Consider the following 22,528-nt stretch of genomic DNA (forward strand, 5'->3'; position numbering starts at 1 on the left):
TATTAAAAAAAATATGACCCAAGTTAACCATATGTCCCAAGTAATCCGGTTTTCCCGGTATACGGTTTCTAATAACAACATGAAAGAAGTTGAGAATACCTTAATACTTACTTACCTGAATTCGAAACACGCTATAGCTTTGCTGAAGACGTGAAATAATGAAATAATCATCAATAAAGTTCAATAGATATTTTTAATGTTCAGAAAATACACAAAGTAATTATTATGGAAAAAAACGCAATTTTAATAGCAATTAGTCACATTAAATTAGTCGTTAAAAAACAACAGTTTAAACAAATTATATTCACAAACAAAGTATAAGATTAATAGATATGTTATCGTTTAGAAGGTACACAGAATAACGGTAAAAATCCAATCAAATTTATACTAAGTAAACGACTTTAAATAAGTTGTCATAAACATTAAAAAAAAAAAAAATGCTTGGATACGAAAACGTGTATGCGTTTTTTAAAATGATATACATCAGCTGGTTGTAAAATAGGAGATTATAATTTTGCTATACTAAGTGAGCTATACTGATTTTCTAATTTAAATTACCGAGAATGGTCATAATAATAACTTTATTTCTATTATATTTTTACTAAAATGAAATAATATTTTTTTTTTAGCATCAAATGCTATTTAGATCTATTTTTGCATTGTATACTTTCTTCCATCTCTCTATCCAACGATTTCTCATGGTGATTCGCCACTCTTGCCGGGTTGCATAAACAATAAGTTTTAATGGTTCATTAAAATTGAATGGACAAATCGCTGACCACTAAACATCAATTGATTTATTAAACCTTTAATGAACGTTTACGCGACCGGCCATTAGTATTGTTAAAAGCTTTGCGTCCAGGACATATGTGATGGTTTTAGGCCTTGGTAAGTTGCTTAGCCAGCTAAATTTGTGCACTCGAATTACCCTGTGCAATATCTCTTCGTTTGATCTTGTTAGGGTTGTTACAACTTGGTATTTGCACGAGGAATTAAATAATATCCGTTTATGAATTGATAACAGCGCCAACAGCTGCAGCTGACGCGGCGGCCGGCGTTATCAATGAACGGCGAAACAAAATGTTATCGGTGCACAAAGTACACAAGGTATGCCGGCAACTCGCGTTATCATTTTTTTTACAAAAATGGCTGCTGGTCTTCCGCCGTGGCTACACGGCGGCCGTTTCGCGATTATCACGACCTACCTGTTTACTTTGTTGATAACAGCGCATGAACAGAGCCAATAAACAATGTTCGTCCGCGTTTCGGGTAATACCGAATCCGGCTTTTATTTTTCGTTTTGTTATTGATGTTTTTGTCGGTCTAAACGAACGTCGTGATGTGTAGTGTAGGTGTACTTAAACATGTCAATAGCTACTGTTGCCGCGAGCAGTTACAATATTAATTAATAACGCTACATAATTTGCCGACGATGGAAGATCTACTTATACAAATATCGAAAGACGCGGCCAACGCGAAATTCAACCAACTCAGCCAGTCTGCTACCGAAGCATATGGTAAGGTTTTTTTTACCAATACACGACCGAAAAACTCTCTGTCCTGTTTGATTTGTTTTAATATGCAACCGATAAAACACGATTTTCCACTTTATGAGAACTAAATCTAACCTAACGGCCATATTGTAGTGTATCTAAAACTTGAACACTTAAAAATTTGTGCAAAACTCTGGGCTGTAATATGATTTTTTTTCTTAAAAAAAAAAAAAGAAACCTAATTATCAGTATGTTAAAAAAAAAATGTTGATATGTATGTGCTAATGTTTTCAGAATTTATATCTCGTTTTAGTTTTAAAATAATCGAAAACAAAGAGACTGAGAGTTTGTGTTAATTATGCTTTAAAATCCACAAAAGTGCACCAAACAAGACTCGTCTTGTTAACTATTGTTATTGTTTATGAATTTGTAAACGTTAGAAACAAGAAGAATTTGATTCATTTTTGTCTTGAATTTATATATTAATATCTTATTAAGATACAACATTGATTAAATAGTACTGTGGTAGTGTATGCTATGTATTTATAATTAAGCTGAACACTGTATACTTAGATGTGTAAATATTATTTAAGTAATAATAATATTTCGTTTTCCAGTATTTTTAGATAAGCAGCAAGGTACGTTGCGCGATCCGGCCTACGAACTCAGAGCGAAATGTTTAGACGTTTTCAAACAAGCGTTTGAAACCAAAAAGAGTAAACTGGTTGCTCATGCATTATCCGGACTCAATGTGAGCTTGTTGAAATTATTTTAATGTAATAATTAAATCAATAACAGTATTTTTTTGTATTTCGTTTTCTGCAGAAAATACTACGAGACGATAGGTTTCAGTCAAATTTTGAACCCGAAGACGATTCCCTATGGTTGCCGTCTCAAATGTTACACACAATCAGCTCTATTTTAACACAGTCGGATGATACACAAATTGATATGTTGAAGGTATCTATTTTTGTCGGTCTCTTGTTGTGTTTATGTGTATAATACAATATTTTCATTCATAGGTGTTTTTAAACGTCGCCTGTTCGTCGTATTGGACTATGAACGGTCGCATTATAATTCAAATACTTACGCTTTCGTGTGAAGTCTATGAAAACGGCAATCAAGGAATCCAGTCGGCCGCCCAAGCAGCTGTTAGCCAGACGCTAAGATACTTTTGTAATTATTTAGGTACGCAATATCAACACTCTTCTGTAGCTATGGGTAATTATTTTTTTAATCGTCTGTACTGTAATTTTTAGACGAAGAATGTGAAGAATTGAATAAAATTAAGGACAACAGCGCTGGTGGCGTGTTATGTTTCAACGAAGTTCTGCCGATTATGCAATTTATCGTCAGCAAAATTGACGAGACCCAAAAGTATGGTTTAAATTTTTGAAAATAATACTCTACTAGTGTATGACAATATTTATGTATATTTTTTGTGGGATCGGAATAGTGGCGATCGATGTAGTCGAGCCGTCGTGTTTTACCTCGAGTGTTTGCATACCCTGGCAGCCAGCTTACCACAAAAAGTTCACGATAACCGTCATTTCACTATGTTTCTGTGGCAGCGATTGTGTCCAGCTCTCATTGCGTTTTTGGGCTCGCCCCGAGTAGACAAAAAGATTGTCTCTAGGGACGATGAAAACGGTAAAAAAATGGGCAGAGGATCGGGGGTCTTGGGAAGCGCGCCCGGCTTCAACAGCAATCGGTCCAAGACCGTTTACAGGTAACGACAATTGGAAGTTTAATTTTACGTGCTTATCACCAATTTTTGAATACTAACTACTACTAACACCGGGCATGTATTTATTTTAGTATTGGAAGTCAGTTAGTAAGATTAGTCGGATGTGTGAGTTCTCTCAGACCAGTCTTGGAGTCGGTCTTCCATAGAATGCTATTGTATCCGCCGCCCATCTATAGAATAGACGCTTTAAAAGCTTTGCGAGAGGTATGTAAGCGTGGACGAAATAGAAAATAAAAAAATATATTCCGAATTGACTAATTTACCATTTTTATTGTGAATTTGTTTTTTTTTTTTAATACTTGAACAAATCTTTACTTATTAAGTAGTTCTGAAAAGAATCAGAATCTAATATGTTAACATTTTATTTAATTACATTCACTACAAAACAACTTATCAAAACATTATAAGAAAAAAAAGTATTTTAATAACAACTTAAATAGAATTTATAATTTCAATTTAAAAAAATCAATCTCTCAAGTCGAATAATTATACATAATTTTATTGTTGGTGTTTGTTGAAATATCAGAAAATGTTCATAAAATATTTTAAAAATTGTGTTAAAAGGTTTTAGAATAATTGTTGATGTAATTAATTAAATGATCCTAAAGTTAAACACTAGTCTAAAAAATTTGATACTATGTTTCGCAAATCTCAAAAAAAAAAAAGGATTGAACTAATTTGATTTAATACGTTGATTAATTCAAATTTTCTAACTAAACATAAAATTTCAAAAATCTTTGTGGCGATATTTTTTAATTAGAATTTCATAAATGGTCTAAATAGCATTGAAAACTTAAAATTGTTTAATTTTAACGCTTCAAACTTTAATGTAAAGGCGATAGCTAATACAGTAATTAGTATTTGCTCTCGATCCTAAAAAAACAAATTGATCCCTAAAAAGTTATAATAACATGTGTTATTTGATTGTTACCTTATTATTTAGATTTTTCATGCATAACTGTAATAATTATTATTGGACAAATACTGAATAAATGTTTTTTTTTTTTAGTTACTAAGCAGTCCGAACAGAGTTGTAGATTTTGCGGCACCCATACTAATTGAAGACGACAAAGATGATAAAGTATGTCAACAGAGCGACATGGCCTTAATCCGTTTGTGAGTGCGACTTTATTTGTCATCGTTATTTTTATAACTGCTTAAAGTTAATTGTCTTTTTTTATGACGGTAGAACGATGGACTCGATAGAAGAATGTGCCAAATGTGCAGATTGGGAAATCATTTCGACAAGCGTGTCTTGCATTGTTTCCTTGTTGACGACGCTTCTGGAAATATCAACAGGTAAAGGAATTAACGATCTGTACGTCGACAGAATAAACGAAGAATTCAAGTCGTTATCGGATTGCGATTACACGGGTCCACTTACTTATGAATTGATGATGCGACTACCAAACATTTATATGGAACAATGTTCGTCGGATACGTCTTCGGAACATCACCAAAGTCGAACTTACAGTACGAGCAGTAGCAGTGGCGTACCAAGTAGCGGCAACACCGAAGGACCAGAAGGCGGATACCAAAATGATCCACAGGTTAGGTTATAAATTAATTAAATATAGACATGCCGATAAAATAGTAATGTTTGTTTATTTGGGTTGGCAAAAAATAGATAGACGAAATGGAAGCGGAAGCTGAAGAAAAGTTTAAGGAAGAAGTACATCATATGGAACAAGTGGTGCAGAAATTAAATATGTTGAACATTATTCAAGTGGCACCGGTAAGATGTTCGCACTACAACATTTTATTAATAGCTAAATGTTTTGTTCCTTTTTTTTTTAGGAAACGGTCGAAGCTTTGGATTTGGAAAGAAGCAACGCCATTAATTTTGTCCAAACCCTAACGGATTTTTTGCCAACTTTATTGCCGCTTCGAAGTACATTGCAAGTGGACGAAGAGATTCAGAGATTCGCTTCGAATTATTGCGACGGTTGGCGTTTATAATTAAACGAAGAATTTCGATTAAAGAAATACGTGTATAATTAATGTTGATCTTCCTGTGTTATCATTGTTTCAGAGATATTAAACCGAGACTGCAAAACGGAGAGTTCAATAATAATAAACGCCGATGGTGTATACGTAGCCACTTGTGTGTCGCTTTATCTTAATCTGAAATTGATTCATCAACACTACTACGAAGATCCCAACATAATACCTATTATGTCCGAAGTGAGTTGTGATGAACACTTTTCCAAAATAATTAGTACCTAAACTTGATTGTTTTTGGTCTTTAATCGTAAATGGAAGTTGAAAGCTAAGTGATAAGCCACCTTTGTTAGTTTACGATAAATAAATACAAAAATGCCTACTGTAGTCATAGATATTCCGGAATTCAAGTGTTCTATTGTATTAACAACATTAAAATAATTAATAATTATTTTAATTTTAATTTAAATAATTCCCAAGTCTGAAATGATTCCCAATTGCAAAATGTTCAACGTGCCTTTATTTAAATTTGAGGATTTTAAATTTAATACTACTAATTGTAAGTTTTAGTCAACGTAAGAACGTTGGATGATTTCTATAGTAAATTAATGTAAATTCGACTCCAGAGATCGACTACCTCCAATGTTGACTTTACTACAGGGGGGACGGTCTTTTTTTTTTTTTTGTACAGGAACAATTTGTAGAGGAAGTTTACAGCAGTGGCATGTTGATGTACGTGTCCACTAGTTGGTTGGCCGAGCTTTACCAACGTATCCTAGTTACCAACGTACTGGTGTCGGCCGGTTACGAGATACAGACGACCGGCCATCTGGCGCTAATTGATCTGTTGACAGGTTGTTACGAGGCTTTTGAAATTTAAAGCTTGAGTTGTGTGGATTTCCATTGCACATTTAAACATACCGGCAAATGCTATTTTTTCTTTCTGCACGAGTGTTGTTTTTGTGCTCAAATTGTTTTTATATTTTGATTAAAAAAAAAAAGTCACTTGTGACACTGGACAGTTATAATTTCAAAACTCAATTAATATTAGTTTGAACTAAATCGGCTCTGATTAAATGAACCTAATGAAACGTAAAACTTTGCTTTTAGCTTGTTACAATTATTTGTTTTGCACCCTGCAATTACACATACTTAAACGTTATTGAAAAAACAATTTTTCGTTAATTATAAATTCAATTAATTGTTTACAATAAAATCTGATTTTAATAACTCCAAAATTTGGTAACTTTATTTTTATATAAATATATGTTTAAAAAAAACACTAATTTTAAGCCTTAAAAAAAATGTATAAGTAAAAAGATTATCAAATTATTATTATTATTTTTTCATTACAATTTCTAAATGCATTTTTAGTTTTGTTTAAAATTTTTTACAATTATACATTTTTGTCGAGCAATTCATAGATATTTAAATGGTAGTTAATCGATAATAATAGATGTTCTAACGAGTTATTATGAACAAACTAGCTTTTTACTTGGTTTTTAAATGTTTATATAAAAAATGACCAAATTATTGCCAATTATAATTTCACGCAACTGTTTGTAGTGGGTTTGTTTTTTTTGCGTTCTTGCGATTGTTGAAATCAATTTTCTTAGCGATATCATTTTGACATCAGATCATTTCATCCAAAAGCGGCGCTTGCTACTTGTGTTACCGTTATGTTGAATAGACTGTGTGGTTTTATTTTTTTACCGATTCAAATTTATTTGTAATTTTACTATTTTTAGATATCGACGGGCACAGTTCTGAAAATAAAGTGAATTGGCTGCTGTCCGACTGTCTCCGATTGGAACGCACTATTTGCAGAAACGAAACGAGTCCTGATATTGAAGCCGGTGAGTTGCAATATGAAAAATCGCAAGTAAAATATTCACTTGATTTATGTTGTGGTGTTCTTTTCAGGTATAAAATTAAGCAGACGTATTTTGACTTGCTGCTGGGACACCATGATGAATGTCTTGGCCGTCCCGCTCCAATGTGATTTTATTAACGATACAAAAAATCTTCAAATGAGAAAACTGTTGCGAAGTGAAATCAATAAAGATATCACGCGTCAGATGTCTGTACAACATAGTCTAGACGCGTTACAAAAAGCCGCTACTCTCGCCAATATAGTCGGTAGGCTTTTGATCGTAATTATGATTGTACTTCTATAAAATGGATCTTCTTTTAATTGTTAATTATTTAACAGGTATGCACAATCGTTGCGAAGGGATTTTTTCTCTGCTCGTAACAGCCTCTTGCACGCAAAAAGGTCCCGCCAACTGGTTGTCGGGTATGATGAAAAAACAACCTAAGTTGATTACTTCGCACGTTCTAAGCATGGACGTAATGTTGTCACGAGGATTGGAATTCGGATGCCACGGCCAAGAGTGTTGGCCTCACATTTTCAAGTATACTTTTGGGAGTTTATTTTGGTTAAAAATTATGGCCGTTAAACGATTGTGTACCAACCTTTTAGTTGTGCCTTGTATGTCGGCTACTTGGAGCATATATTTTTTCGCCAGACGTGTTCACCTGTAACATCGCTGTCGACCAAGAGCAAACCCAAAATATCGGGGTCCGAAAATTTGCGTAAAAATTTTGGCACGTCCTTGGACAGCGACGAAGAAGTTTGGTGAGAACTATCTAATATTAGTTAGTATGTTGCGCCGGCGGTTGGAAAGCCGATTTGACATTGTATTTATTGTTATTATTATAAAAAATATTATCCAACAGCTGATATATTGAGCATATTGAGCCACACTCTTATTAATCGAAACAAGTGTGCACACAAAGTTAAAAATGTTAGTAGGGAAAAATAATATTTTCAATAATTTGGTACCTATTTATTATTTATACAAATTATTTATTATTTATGCATTGATTTCTTTATTTGTTATTAATTATTTGTGTGAATGTCAAATTATTTTCAATGACTTAAAATTTCTATTTTTTACTATAATAAACAAGCTTAAAATGTATATATTTTTATTCAAAAGATTCCAATACAAGGTTGTAGCCTAGTATTTCTTTTAACTATAAACATTTATAATTTAATTATTTTTACCTAATTAAAGAAGCGATTTCATAGACGTTTTTTAACAAACAAGTACAACTAAAAATTATTTAAGTTAAGAAAATTAAAATAATCTTAGAAATTAAATTTACAGTTATACTATTACTGTAGGTACACTTTTAAAAGCTAAATATATGTGTAAAAAGTTTTTTTTTAATTTATCTCACACTAAAGAAACAACTTAATTGGATATATTAGCAGAAAATAGGCACACAAAAATATTTACAATTTTCACTTAATCCAAATTTGTATTAAGGTTATTTTTTTAAGTATTTAATTCCAAAGTAGGTTTTACTTAATAAATCAACTTTTAATTGAATAAATAATTCAACGTCAATAATTTATACATAAATTAAAGTTGGTAATTGATCGTAAACATTTTGTTTGTTGTTTCAGCATGGACGTTTATAGTTTTCTATCGTCGCCGACTTCTCCTACGAATATGACCGAGTCCATCGCTTCTCTGGTGAACAAAAGCAGGGCCGATGTTGACACCAACGGAGTACTTAGCCAAGAATACGCGGCCCGGGTCGTTTGTGTTCTGTCCCAATATGTAGACCGGTCGGTATTCGCATTTAATATGCTTTGATGATTTGTATTCATACCAACATATTTATGTTTTTAGACTTTTCGAAGACGCTGCTTTAAAGTTGAACCTGACGGCGTTAATCGAATTTGTGCGTAGTTTAAGTCAGACCGTTCGACACGAATTGTTCAAAACGTCCGATCTGAAAAGTCCAAAACCTAACGACAATAACGCCACGCTTTTGTCGCGGTTATCTCGACTGATGTTGAGATGCATCAAAAGCGGCCGTCCGTTGTTCCACATGATAAAAGTTTGGTCGGTCGTGTCGCCGTGTTTTATGGAAGTTAGTGTAATACCATTATGTATACAGTTGTCTTGTTTAAATTTTTTTAAGTCCGAATGATTGATTTAATTTTAATTTTTTTTCTTCATATATTTAGGTCTCGTGTCATAAAGATTTATTGTTGTCCAAACAAGCGATAGACTCTATTCACGATACGGTTTTGTCTTTCCTCAACGATCAACCGGAGCTGCCTCATTTCCACATCAACGAACTGCTGTTCAAACCTTTTGAAAATCTTTTATGTTTGGAACTGTGCGACGTCGAAATCCAAGATCAGGTTAGCGTGTTGAAAAACTGTCAAAATGGCAAATATAATAGTACGGTTTTCCCTCGTCTCTAGATCGTCAGCAGCTTGTGTGAGTTTGTCGAAGGTAACCGTTCCGATATTCGATCGGGATGGAGACCTCTTTTCGGCGCGTTAAAAGTAGTCAACAGCAGTCATTTGTCGTCGCTTTTAGAAGTATTTCGAGTCTTCCTCGACACTGACGATACATTAGCTTTTTCCAATGCAGCAGTCGACTGTATCGCTTGTCTCGTCAAACACGTTCAGGGAAACAGTGAGTTATTGTGGATAAATAAATGTTCGTATTTTTAGAAAACCTTCATTGTATAATTTAATAATATTTATTTCATAGATTTTGATAAGTCCGACGGTGAAAGAAAACTAGAGTTGTGTAAAGCCGCACTCAGTCATTTGCGACACTGCAGTTTAATATTGAAGTCGATGTACGTAATGCCCGCTTGTCCGGCATTTCATGTACCCAATCGGTAAGCCGTGTGTCTGTAGTCAAAGAAAAAACATAATCTTAACAAGGTTTTTTTTATTTTATTTAGAAACCACGTTTTCACTTTAGCGGACACTGACGTTGCCGAGATTAATTGCATTGACAGTGGTTACAAACAGTTATCCTTTAACGATCCAAACGAAGCACCAATGCTTTTGGAAGAAATCGATCAGCCCTGCGGTTTATTAAGAGTGTGGTATTGTATTGTCGAAGGACTGTGCACTGCAGTCATGGGTACGACCGGTATATACCAGCGGCAAAGTCTCGAATTGCTCCTCGACATGCTCAAGTTGCTTCCCGAGCTGCCTGGTATGTTGACATTTAATTTCAATATTTACAATAATAGTTTGCATCACTGTATTTGTAAATAATTCCAGGTTTTACGTTCGGTTGTTTTTGCATCAATCGATTACTACTGCCAACTATTCAAACATGGTCGCGTAAAATCGTATCGACTCAAAACTTCAACGACATACTCAATTTCAAACAGCTGTGCGGCAACTCGACAGACTTGATTGTGACGTACCTCAGAATGGAGAAAAACTATGATCCGAAATTCGAAAAAGAAGTCACGCTCGTGATCAAACAGTTATTGTTTGTGTTGAACGAATTTTGCGTACAAGCCGTCGAGTGCGTCGTGCGATTGGGCTGTGCGTGTTTAAGACATTTTGTCTTTGGCGCTGGTGAATATTTCACAGAAAGCCAATGGGACTTGATCAGCTGTGGTTTGCACAGGGCGTGTGCCCTATCTTTGTATCCTCTAACTCGAGTATCGATGACGTACAGACCGTTCTCCGATAGTTTTTACGGCGACTTGGCAGCCGGAATTAAAGTGGCCGCCAGACGAGACAGCACGATCGACGAAAACTTACACTTAAAGCATCTATCGCAACAAGTATGTGTTGAAGCGCTTTTTAGTTAAAGCTCTTCAGTTTTAATGTGTTTTTTTTTTCTGTTAACGTTTTAGGTGTTTCTGCTAGACCATCAGAGGATGAAAACCACCGATACGATTGTCGACGACGAAAGGAGTTTCATATTTTTACTGTGCCACCATTGGTGCGATGACGACCTGGACAATCAGTGGCAAAAAGTGCCCGAACGTGTGCCGTACAAAAATATAGTTTTCGGGTTGTTCGTAAACGAAATGTTGTTGCAGTTAATAGGAAACGTATTGATCAAGGGCACCGATAAAGCTATTCCGAGGTATTTTATTTTACATTTTTACGACAAAAAAAAAAAACGAACCAATATTGTATTTATTCTTTTTTTTTGTCCTAAATTTAGTCTGGCAAACATTCTCTTACAATCGTCCCTGATGACACCGATGGACGATAAAGTGTCTAAATGTTTGGATCGTTCGGATATGCCCGGCTATTTATCAGTATTGACCGAATTGCAGGTCCGCACGTTTATTTCGTGTCTGGACATGACGTATGGTATATCGTGGGAATTCGATTCCAGGCCGGGTCTTAAATTCCTCATTCAAAAAGTGGCCGGCCTAGAAAAAGCAGCCAACCTGTACAAACAGGCCGGAGGAGCGTGGACATTGTCGTTAGTCGCTCTTTTTGAAATTTGTATTCACAAAACTCGTTCGATGAGTTCGGATCAAATAAAATGTATTGTCGATGCGAATACGCCGGCAAACAACACGGATCGGTTTGTCCTCGATCTGAAACGTATATTCGATGACGCCTGTGAGAAATACGTTGAGATAGTGATGGACAAAAACGGCACACACTGTGCCGTCGACAGAGCCGGGGACAAGCCAGTGTTCTTTTTTGTGGCGCAAAACGATGACTTATTCGAAACTAACGGCAATGCAGCGGGTTTCAAATTTGAAGACTTCAAGAAAATTTATCCGAACGCTCCGTTAACAGCTAAAACTGAAGACAGCGAAAGCGATGAAGACGACGCCGTGTACTCGTTGGCTAGTTGCAAAAATTTAGATAACCTAATCGAAGAATATAAAAAGAGAAAAAATGCAAAATCCATGCCCGGCCAGCCTGACGTAGTAGAAAAAAGCGAAGACAGTTTACCACCAGAAGTGGAAGAACAAAGGCAGACTAGTATAAGTAAAGTGAGTTGGAAAAAATTGTATTGACGCTAAACAAATTATTTCGTTTGAACCGAAATGTCTAAAAAAAATGTATTGATGATTTTGTAAAAAAATGTACACGTATCGTTTTAATAATTATGTTGGTTTTTTAATTTTTAATTTAGGACAGCGAAGTACACGAGTCTGTGTGGTCCGAGATGTTGATTTCGGTGTTTGATATAGTGTCGCAATTGGACGATGACTCGTTTAGAATATTACTACCTGTATTGTTCAACGGCGTCAGAATATTAACAGCGTCGGCCACGAGACCTATTTTGAAACGCACCTTATCCGAATTTTACCACAGAGTGGCCATAATTTACGGATTTTGTCAATAAGTACCTTCATCTGTTATGTATACATTTTAAAGACACGGACTGGTCGGATTAAATTTTCAATAACTAATTAGAATAATAATCAATAAAGAGATATTAATATGATAAATTAAACGTTAGAGACCTCAAACTTACCGTTTTAAATATTATCATTAACTTCAATAGTTAAACTTTTAATATATAAGACTGTTGTTAAAGACATCAATTTATCTAAATGATAAATATCAAAAAAGATATTTGTAAGACTAATAATTTAATTTTTTTTTTTTTTCAAATACTATGTATTTTTCAATAAGTAAAATGGAATATTTATAACTAGAATTTATTTATTGTACAAACTTAATCAATTATTATGTACTATTTTTTATCTAACGAAAACTTACTATACTCATCCTTTAATATAATTACTTTTTATTTTTTATTATTGTGCGTGCCAGTTACTTATAACTCAAAATAATAGTACTAACTTTTAAAGTTTGAAATATTTACTATTTCCTTAATATTTGTTGTAATAAAAATTATTAATGTTTGCTGCGATGTTGTTTGAAAATATAATACATTATACAAAAATTATCAATTGATTTTTTTCCATTGAATTTTATCACCAAAACTCGTAGTGTTGTTGGATATGATGTAAAATATTAAAAAAAATTGTTGACAACTTAAAACATTTTTTTTTTTACAGATGCTGTTAAAGATTTAGACGGACGAGACAATTATCGCATTACGTTCTGGCGACTGATTAATTTTAAACGGCGTCTGCCCAACTCAACCACTCACCTTGGAAAATTCCCCAAGACCTGTACGACCCAAATAAATATTCAAGTAAGATTTAAAAACAATTACATTACACTGATAAATATTGATATGTTAGTTATAAAATTTAGGTTGTATTTACAATTGTATTGTATTTAAATTTAGGTTTCTTTAAACATAAGGGTGGTCTAAACAATTTTTTTTTGAAAACTATTACTTTTATACTATTAAGATTAATTAAAGAGGGGTTCAGAACAAACCTTCTAAAAAAACATTTTTTTAGACCCCCTTGGTAAGCATGACAATATAATTTTATCATATAAAATGTATAAAAGTTAAAACATATCAAATAAGGTCTGATGACAACTACAATCATTGGAATATTAATTTTATGTATAATCAAATAAAATACAATATATTATGTAAATCATAGGCGTGCGCACGGGTAGGGCTGATTGGGCTTTAGCCCCACCTGAGCCTTTTTTTATACGTGGGTGGGTACTTGGTACCTTATGAAGTTATGACTAAAAGTAGGTATAGCCTTTTATAAATAGAAAATAACTATATAAATGTATAAGTACAATGGTTTTTGTATATGGTTAAAATAATAATTTTAAAATTTTAATCTTCAAAATTATCAATAGTCAACTGTCAATGAGAGAGATCGATCAACTATTTTTAAAAATGTTTTAATTGTTCTTAAGTCATTCGTTACTATTCCTGTTACAAGCTGTGGCTGTGAACGGACATTTGCTAAACTCAGCAGTGTTATTAAAACCAAACTGCGATCCACAATGAACCAAGAAAGATTGGGTAGACAGATTTAATTTAGCCATACCTGACTCAGAAGTCTGCGCACGCCTATGATGTAAATTAGACCACCAAAAAAATGTTAATAAATAATTATAATTTATCGATTATGATTATTAATTTATTAATTTGTTGATGTTAAGGCACCCTAAATAAAATGTGTATACCTATTTCATAATATTAATTATTTTTATTGGGAAAGATCAAGGTACACATGTGCAGTTAATCTATTTATAGGTCTATTGTAAAATCGCAGATTAAATGAATTTGATATCTGATAATGCCTACCGTCCGTCACTTAGTTTATATTGTTATCTTATTCTTACTTATTTACAATGTTAACGGCACTACATAAAATATGCTATAATTTAACTAAGTTAACTGTACATTTTTTTTTATATACTCATAATATATGTTTATGTGGACTTCGAACAAATATGGTAGGGAAAACGGCGATGGGCATCGACTTGGGAACGACCTACTCCTGCGTGAGTGTATGGCGAAACGGCAAGGTAGAGGTACGAGTACGGTAACAGGACAACGCCTAGTTATGTTTCTTTTACAGAAACTCAACGGTTGGTAGGCAAAGTGGCCAAAAATAAGGCTGTTATCAATATTAAAAACACCGTTTTCGACGCCAAGAGAATGATAGGCAGTAGTTTTGACGATGAGAAGATACAAGAGGACATGAAACGCTGGCCGTTCAAAGTGGTCGACGATAGTGGAAAACCACAAATTCAAGTCGAGTTCATGGGTAAACAGAAGGAACTGACCCCTGAGGAAATCGGTTCAATGGTTTTGGCGCATTTGAAAAACACCGCTGAAGAATGTTTGGGCGAGGATGTAACAGACGCAGTAATCACGGTTTTTATTAGTCGAGCCTACAGCTGCTGCTCTGGCTTATGGTGAGGACAATAAAATAGAGGATGAACAAATTATATTAGTATTCGACTTAAAGGTACCTAACATAAGTAGTTTTTATTATACTTGACCGAATAACAAGTTGAAATATTAAGTTCAACCATTATATATTGACGTTTGTTAAATAATGAAATTATTAACTTAATTTGTTTTCGGTAATTTGAGTGGTTTGTATGAAATAAAACAAAAAAGAAGTAAATACGTGTTGATGTGTTTCGAGTTAAGATATATATGTAATATAGTTTTTATGTTGTTAAGAATAACAAATTTTAATACTTTTCTCAGCTATGTGTGGAAGCTAATTATGAACAAATTATATTAGTATTCGACTTGGGCGGTGGTACATTTGATGTATCTATTTTACAAAAAGAAAAAAAAATAATGTCTACAGAGTGAAAGCTATTGCAGGCGATAACCATTTAGGAGTTGAAGATTTTGACAAAAGATTAGTAACATATTTAGCTAGTGAGTTTAAACGAAAATACAAAAAAGATATTATGAGTTGTCCGAGAGCTTTAAGGCGTCTTAGGGAAGCGGCTGAAAAAACTAAGGTGTCTTTATCAGAGCTCCATCGGTATTGATAGTTTAATAGACGGTATTGATTATATAGTCATTAGTTATAGTATATACAGATTAGATCTATTATCTCCAGTCTAATTTTCGGCTCTTATGTCTTGAAGAATTTATATTATTTGCTTTTAACGCTATTCTCGGCTCTACATTAAAACTACATACTGTATTTTTGTATTATTGTCAAAAACAAAAACTTGGCAGCTAAGGATAATTAATATTTTTAATCAGCAAAAAAGAAAAACAAGTTATTTAACTTTTTTTTTTTTTGAAGTTTTAATGTTTTAGTATAACATTTACAAGTCACACAAATAATACATAAGTCGATAAAACAAAAGTAACCCACACGCCCATTATAGCTTTAATAATTAATACATCAAATTAAATAACTTAATAGTTTACAGGATACTACCTTGACATTTTTTTTTTTTTTTAAAACATAAATTAAATGTTATAAATAATATGGCTTTTTGAGTATATTCACCGACGGTAGGATGTTGAAATAATTTTGTGGCCCTAAAATATTGTTATAAAAATAAATTTACAACGCGATCATATTAATATAGTATGAAAAAAATGTTATAAAATGTAATATCCATCGTTTAGGGAAGTCGGCATTCTAACTGTTAGGTATAACAGCTAAGCATCTACTATAACAAGACAACAAATAAAATTCACCACGATCAAAGGACATTTTTTTACCTTTCCCCTTTGGAATTTATAACCCCACTCTAGGCTACCTAAAGTAGAATTTTCAGTATTCTGCCACGAATCAAGAAAGGTTAAATAAATAAAAAACAAGTTTACTCTTCCTGGGCGGATTGGTTTTCGATTTGTGTTTGATTTGTCAATGCGTACCTATCGATATAGTATTAGTTCAGCGTTCAGCTATAGAGCTTAAAGATTCTTCCATAAACATTTGGTAGTAGCTCGACTTGTTTTCAATGTATCATATTGGATGCCACTTTTTTAAGTTGATAAATATGCAATGTTTTGTTTTTCAAATTTAAAGAGAAAGTGATCTTAAGAGATGGTGATAAAGTGGTGATCTTTTTTAAATCTTTTATTTTCCTTAGTAGTTTAGTAGGTAAAAATGTTATGACACTCCTTGAAATTATATTCCTATTCAACGCGGCCAATATTTTTTTTGTTGAATACACACCAGCTGTATATACTGTTCTACAAAATGATTTAGCCGAGAGGCCGTACTGTTTTCACAATAATGAGTAATATTTTTTTTGTGTGACGCGCTATGACTTTTTTAAACTAAGTTCCAAATTTGTGTATGGTATATTCTTTGAATAATGTATTGTTTTTTTTTTAACTAAAAACTAAACTATATGTTATAAAGAAACGAAAAATCTACTGGTAAAAGGGTGATGAATATCATACTTGCCTAGAGGCGGTAAATTTTTAAATCCACCGCCTGCTGGTGTTGTAGCGTCCATATTAAACAAGAAACAAATCTCTTAAATCGTCTTTTGATATATGGCCCTCTAGAAATCATTATACAAGTATTCACATTAAAATTAACCAAAATAGGTATATTATGTTGTAACTTGTTGACTGGTTGCAATTATTATAACTGCGTTTTTATGTACAACATTTGGCTAATTTCGTTTGTCCGCTTGTTTAGTTTTTAAACAATCTACAATTTTGTCACGGGGTACGTAATAATATGAATATTTCAGTATTATATACAATTAGTCTAACAGTTATAAAATTGTTTTCTATGATATTATTTTTTAGAAAACGAAGATGTTTCATATTTTATAACTTTTCCTGCTAAATACCTTTACAGACGACTTCTGCATAAAATTATAAGTACACATCAGTAACTTTGTAAAAAAATCACTCTTGTTATGAATAATAGTTTATGTAAAATATCAATTATGATTATTACTTACAAATGATTATTAGTTATTCACATTTCACGTATATATATTTAATAATTTGTATTACTGAATTATTATTATTTAACGTACTCGCCGGCAAGTGTGCTGTAAGGTCATCCACTTGGTAGTCATTTAATTCATATTTTATGTTGTCATATAAGTATCGTCTTATTCCATCTCTGGTAACTTTTCCTCTATTCAAAAATTTAAAATGTTTCAGCAAAAACTCAGAAAACTTGGAACTGTGTAATCTGTCCTCTTGATCCGCAAGAAGTACCTCATCATACATTATACCAACATTCTAAAATCATTAAATTTGTATTTTTAACACACAATGTGAACACTATTATTACAGAAATTATGTGCTTCGAATTATTACTAGTGTATTATTCATTAGGCGTATAGAATATTTACTTATTATTATTATTATTATTTTTTTTTTTTAATGAATCATACGTTTAGATATGAGATCAATAATAATTTAATTACCTCATAATCAAATACTTCCTTTGGTTGATCTGTTGCGTTTGCTAGTTGATAATAATAAAAAAAGTATAAAAAGAATATACCAGCATATTTAAAATGCATTATGATCGGAACACGTTAGACACGTCTTGAAGCTTTGCAGGAATTTAAAACTTTAATGATTCTTGTTCTTTTTGGTAGCTTCTGTTATAGCGATTCCAGTGTAAAATTCAATAAACATATATATTTTGTTGTTTCAATATAAGTACGTTGAAAATGTATACTGAATTTAAAATAAATAATAATTGTGGCTGTCAATCATAAAACAACAATTGTTGTTTTGCCGTTTGACAAACACAAAAAATGTACCTACTATTTGTCAACAAAACCGTCTTATAATGTAAATTTATCTTCTCGCCACTCCAAACATTATGTAAAAAATCGATTTTTCTCAATTTACCTCTATAATAATAATAATATTAATATTATTTAATATTAGGTTTATTTCATATGAAGACACCGGTAGACTTACCTAAGTTAAGTTAGCAATGCTTGATTTTATTTCTTCTGTAGTTTTTTAAAACGAACGAAGCAAAGTTTAAACATAATATCATTGAACAGTAGTTTGGAATTGTACTGGTGATACCATATGGAAGATACAACAAATATCGAATCGAATCTTTCCCTTCTGGGATAAACATAAGATCATTAATATGTCTTATGGCAGGCCATAAAACGTATTACTGTCCTGATCATGGGGTTTATTTATTTATATCAACAAGTAATTGTAAGTAATGGTTTATGATAAGAAAAATACTAAGTATAATTTTGTTTGTAAATGTTCAACATGGAAATGTTCGAGTGTGTATTTGGAAACATGTCACTCGTTAGTTTTCACCTCGCTAAATAATACGTTGCTAGAGAAACAACAGATTAAAATTTATTGAAAGGGATGAATGGGGATGAAATTTAACTCCTTAATTCATATTTTGCACGAGACCTTTATAAGAGAGCTATGGTTCAAATATCAAATTTCTAGCACCACGGGAAGTGCACTAAAAAACGTTGCATCTTTTACGTTAGACAAATTTTTTTTTGACCCCAGACATAACACATATTTATTTCAAAAATACTTGCCTACAAAATTTGCACGAAAATTTAGCCGATTTAATGGCTTTGATGATGTTTTGAAAAATATAATTCCACAGTATTACTTAAGAAATAAAGAAAAAAACTGTTAGGTACCTACTTGAAAAAATGATTCAATAATACAGTCTATAAGATTATATTCATTGTTGTTTAATATTATTACTAAATACTTAAGGTTTTTTATTATTGTTCATGTCAGTTACCTATATTTAACTCAAGAAAATTTGCTCAAAATAATAATACTACCTTTATATGTTTGATCTGTTAACTATCTCCTTAATATTAATAGTAATAAAAATTATTAATGTTTGCTGCGATGCTATTTGAAAATAAAAAAAAACACTATACAATATTTTCCAATTGATTTTTACCATTGAATTTTATCACAAAAAATCATAGCGTTGATTGATATGATGTTCAATTTAAAAAAAATTTGTTGACTGACTTTAAACATTCTATTTACAGATGCTGTTGAAAATGAATATGGAAGAGACATAAATTATCGTATCACGTTCTGGCGACTGGTTTATTTTGAACAGCGTCCGCAGAACTCAACCACTCACCTTGGAAAATTCCCCAAGACCTGTACGACCTAACTAAATATTCAAGTAAGATTTAAAAAATTACAATAAAACAAAAAAGAAGTAAATACGTGTTGATGTGTTTTGAGTTAAGATATATATATATATAATATAGTTTTTATGTTGTTAAGAATAACAAATTTTAAAACTTTTCTCAGCTATGCGTGGAAGCTTATTATCTTTATTTATGTGTATATTTTTTTATTATTATCAAAAACAAAGACGCGACACCAAAACTGATCATTTTAACCACCAGAAAACGAGTTGTTTATGTTTTAACAAATGTATTTTACCGATGAAGTTGAATATTGAAGATATAATTACTTATTGTGCGAACAACGTATTATGTTGTCAGCGTGTATCCCATTTTACAGCCAACCATCAAGTTTTCTTATTTATTTCTACTGGTAAGATTTAAAATATCATTTAGACAGCTAAATGATAGTAAATATTTTTAATCGACAAAAAAACGAGTTATTTAACATTTTTTTTTGAAGTTTTAATGTTTTAATATAACATTTACAAATACCCAAATAGTACAGTAAATAGTAATCGATTAAACCAAAAGTAACCTGCACACCCATTATAGTTTTAAGAAATAATACATCAAATTTAAAATCTAGGTTTACAGCATACTACCTTGACATTTTTTTTTTTTTTTTAAACATATATTAAATACTAAATATATTATGGCATTTTGAGTGTAGCGAACGACGGTAGGATGTTGAAGTAATTTTTTTGGTCCAGAAATATTGATATGAAAATAAGTTTACAACGCGATAATAAAACAGTAAAATTATATCAAATGTAATTTGGTTAATTTTGTAGAATTTTGGCCAATTTTTGTATTAAAAAAAATTAGTAGGTAAAAGTTTTATAATGTTCTTTGAAATTGTATATTTTGTATTTAATGCATCGAGTGTAGTTTTTTTTAATTACACATCAGCCGTTCAAACCGTTTCACATAATGTTTTAGCCGAGAAGGTATATTTTTTTTACAATGACGTTTTTTTTTTGTGTCTGGAGACACTTTTTTTAAAATTACTTCCAATTTTTTATGGTAAGTGTTTATTTGTACGATGCTCGCAGTGATAAAAACTCTTGGTTGAACTATTTTTTGAGATACAATAAAATAAAAACATTAATTATTATAGTCGGCCAATACCGGTCAAAACTGATGGGGTAATATATATGTGACCGGTTGACCGCTGATAAAAATTCAAGTTTAAAAGTATACATGTTTTTTTCATTTGTTATTCCTGCTATAAAATGATTTATTAATTTTGAAAAATTTTGAGAACAAAATGCAATTAAAAAAAAATACATACGATGATTAAAAAAAAAATATTGTATTTCAAACATTAACAGTATTACCCCACAGTTCGGGTAATATCGGCCATTTAAAATTTCTTTTAAAAATATAAAGGTCATAAAAAACTATTTAAAAAATCTCAAACTCAAATATGTTGTACTTTGGAATTATAATTAGTAAGATATTAGAGTTTTCTCTTAGGTGACCAGCGTTCACCATTTAAAGCGTATTAAAAAATGCATTGTGTTGTAACGAATTGACTGGTTGTAATTACTATTAGTGCGTTTTTATGTACAATATTTATTAATCTGACCGTTGTAAACATATTGTTTTCTAACATATTTTGTAAAAAAAGAAGTATGAAGGGTTTTATATGACTTGTTCATCCTAACTGTCTTTATACAGACGGCTCCTGTATAATATTCATAGGCACAATTTCAATAATACATTTGTGAGTGCATAAGCTCTGCGTTTTCCATGTATTTTAATAGGTTAATGTGGTTAATGTTTTTTTGAGCAAGGATGTTGTTTATCAATTAAACATTTAACACTTAAGTTTGTTAGCATATTTTAATTTTATAATAAAAACGTATGCAATATTACAAATTACAGGAATTGTATACAAGTGTTATGCGCTTTGCTTGTTTTACAATAATATGTCTGTAAATAGCTACATTTACAAATAATACCATACAAAATATTACGGCTCGTTTATTAAAATCAAGTGTTTTTTTAGCTTATTTTGTTTTGTTTTTTTGTGTAGGTACCTATTCGAATGTTTGACCTTTTTTCTTGTCTAGCCTGGGAACTCCGATGTTTCAATAATTATAGCAAATAACTATTTTGTACACTAAGATTGTAATTAATCTGAAAATAGGCCTATATCTAAATCTATGGTCGACATTTTTTTTTTTTAATTAAAATTCTCAATCAAAAAAATCGCCTGGATATTCAACCGTTAACTTTGATTTGTTAACCTACATTATTGTGTTTGCTAACTCTTTATTACACTAAGCAACAATATAATTCTCCGAAAAAATGTATACAATACATATACGTAGGTAAAAAAACATGTGTTATATGCAGAAACTGGCCAAGTGTTATGTAATAAAAATTAAAGAGCAGCGTTGTTCATGAAAGTAGGAGTGAAGTATGGTTATGGACTAAAGGAAGAGTTTACAATGTAGATGTCACTACTATTTTAATAGGCTGACTTGTTTGGGAAACGGTCTGGAACTTTTGGTCAAGGTTTGGTTTTTGTTGTGGAATATTATTACTATTATTTATTATAACTCTTATATAGGTAGTGTTTTTATTTTTTTCGATTAACTATACGTAGTTCAGGACTAATATTTGAAAATAAATACTAAAAGAACATCTGCGATGTGACCCAATTGCAATAACATGTTCCAAACGGCTACGGTCTAGTATGTAGTATAAAAAAAAAATAACAACTAAATATTTTACTTTAGAAAGTATAAATCTTTTAAACTAACTGATAAGCTATTATAAAAAAACAAATTGTGTTTTTATGATTCACACCTAGAATATACAAAAAAAAAAAACTAGTACAGAGGAGTCAGGGCACATAGTGGGGTCGCGGCATTGCAGGGACTGGGAGTTCACAGGTCTACAAGAATTACACTCCAAGTGAATGAAAATGATTAAATTTATTTCAAACAAACGCTTCGGTCTAGTATTTCTTAATGGTCACCCTACAAAAAA

The 22,528-nt window shown here is 31.8% G+C and overlaps 1 protein-coding gene, 1 long non-coding RNA gene and 1 pseudogene across 3 annotated transcripts; 2 read left to right on the forward strand and 1 right to left on the reverse strand.

Annotated features, from left to right (window-relative positions):
* Positions 1-1,264: 1,264 nt before the first annotated feature.
* Positions 1,265-12,748, forward strand: LOC126845670 (brefeldin A-inhibited guanine nucleotide-exchange protein 3). Of its 2 annotated transcripts, XM_050584479.1 has the most exons (27): positions 1,265-1,517; positions 2,111-2,244; positions 2,319-2,453; positions 2,516-2,681; positions 2,753-2,870; positions 2,950-3,222; positions 3,312-3,444; positions 4,250-4,356; positions 4,430-4,790; positions 4,868-4,975; positions 5,038-5,185; positions 5,273-5,424; positions 5,873-6,035; positions 6,930-7,037; positions 7,105-7,320; positions 7,394-7,595; positions 7,664-7,819; positions 8,657-8,821; positions 8,886-9,129; positions 9,227-9,406; positions 9,470-9,686; positions 9,765-9,897; positions 9,964-10,223; positions 10,292-10,809; positions 10,882-11,117; positions 11,199-11,991; positions 12,135-12,748. In XM_050584479.1, exons 1-27 carry the CDS (start codon positions 1,433-1,435, stop codon positions 12,345-12,347), a joined length of 5,724 nt encoding a protein of 1,907 aa, XP_050440436.1. In that variant the 5' UTR covers positions 1,265-1,432; the 3' UTR covers positions 12,348-12,748. The 2 variants fall into 2 exon arrangements, with proteins under 2 accessions (XP_050440436.1, XP_050440437.1); XM_050584480.1 differs by lacking the exons at positions 1,265-1,517; positions 2,111-2,244; positions 2,319-2,453; ... (1 more) ...; positions 2,753-2,870; positions 3,312-3,444 and having other exon boundaries at positions 3,106-3,222.
* A 916-nt stretch (positions 12,749-13,664) lies between these two features.
* On the forward strand, positions 13,665-15,488 carry LOC126845884 (major heat shock 70 kDa protein Ba-like; annotated as a pseudogene).
* A 1,262-nt stretch (positions 15,489-16,750) lies between these two features.
* LOC126845680 (uncharacterized) lies at positions 16,751-19,460 on the reverse strand. Its single transcript, XR_007686811.1, has 6 exons — positions 19,157-19,460; positions 18,294-18,449; positions 18,135-18,223; positions 17,786-17,965; positions 17,387-17,597; positions 16,751-16,897 (listed from the first exon to the last, which is right to left on the reverse strand). It is a non-coding gene; the product is annotated as an uncharacterized LOC126845680 (long non-coding RNA).
* Between the last annotated feature and the right edge of the window lie 3,068 nt (positions 19,461-22,528).

Source organism: Adelges cooleyi, unplaced genomic scaffold (assembly GCF_023614345.1).
Source record: "Adelges cooleyi isolate 19-005CV unplaced genomic scaffold, UGA_ACOO_1.1 ACOO_flye_CR_arks_rails_tigmint_CR_PRNA_8, whole genome shotgun sequence".
Classification (NCBI taxonomy): Eukaryota; Metazoa; Arthropoda; class Insecta; order Hemiptera; family Adelgidae; genus Adelges; species Adelges cooleyi.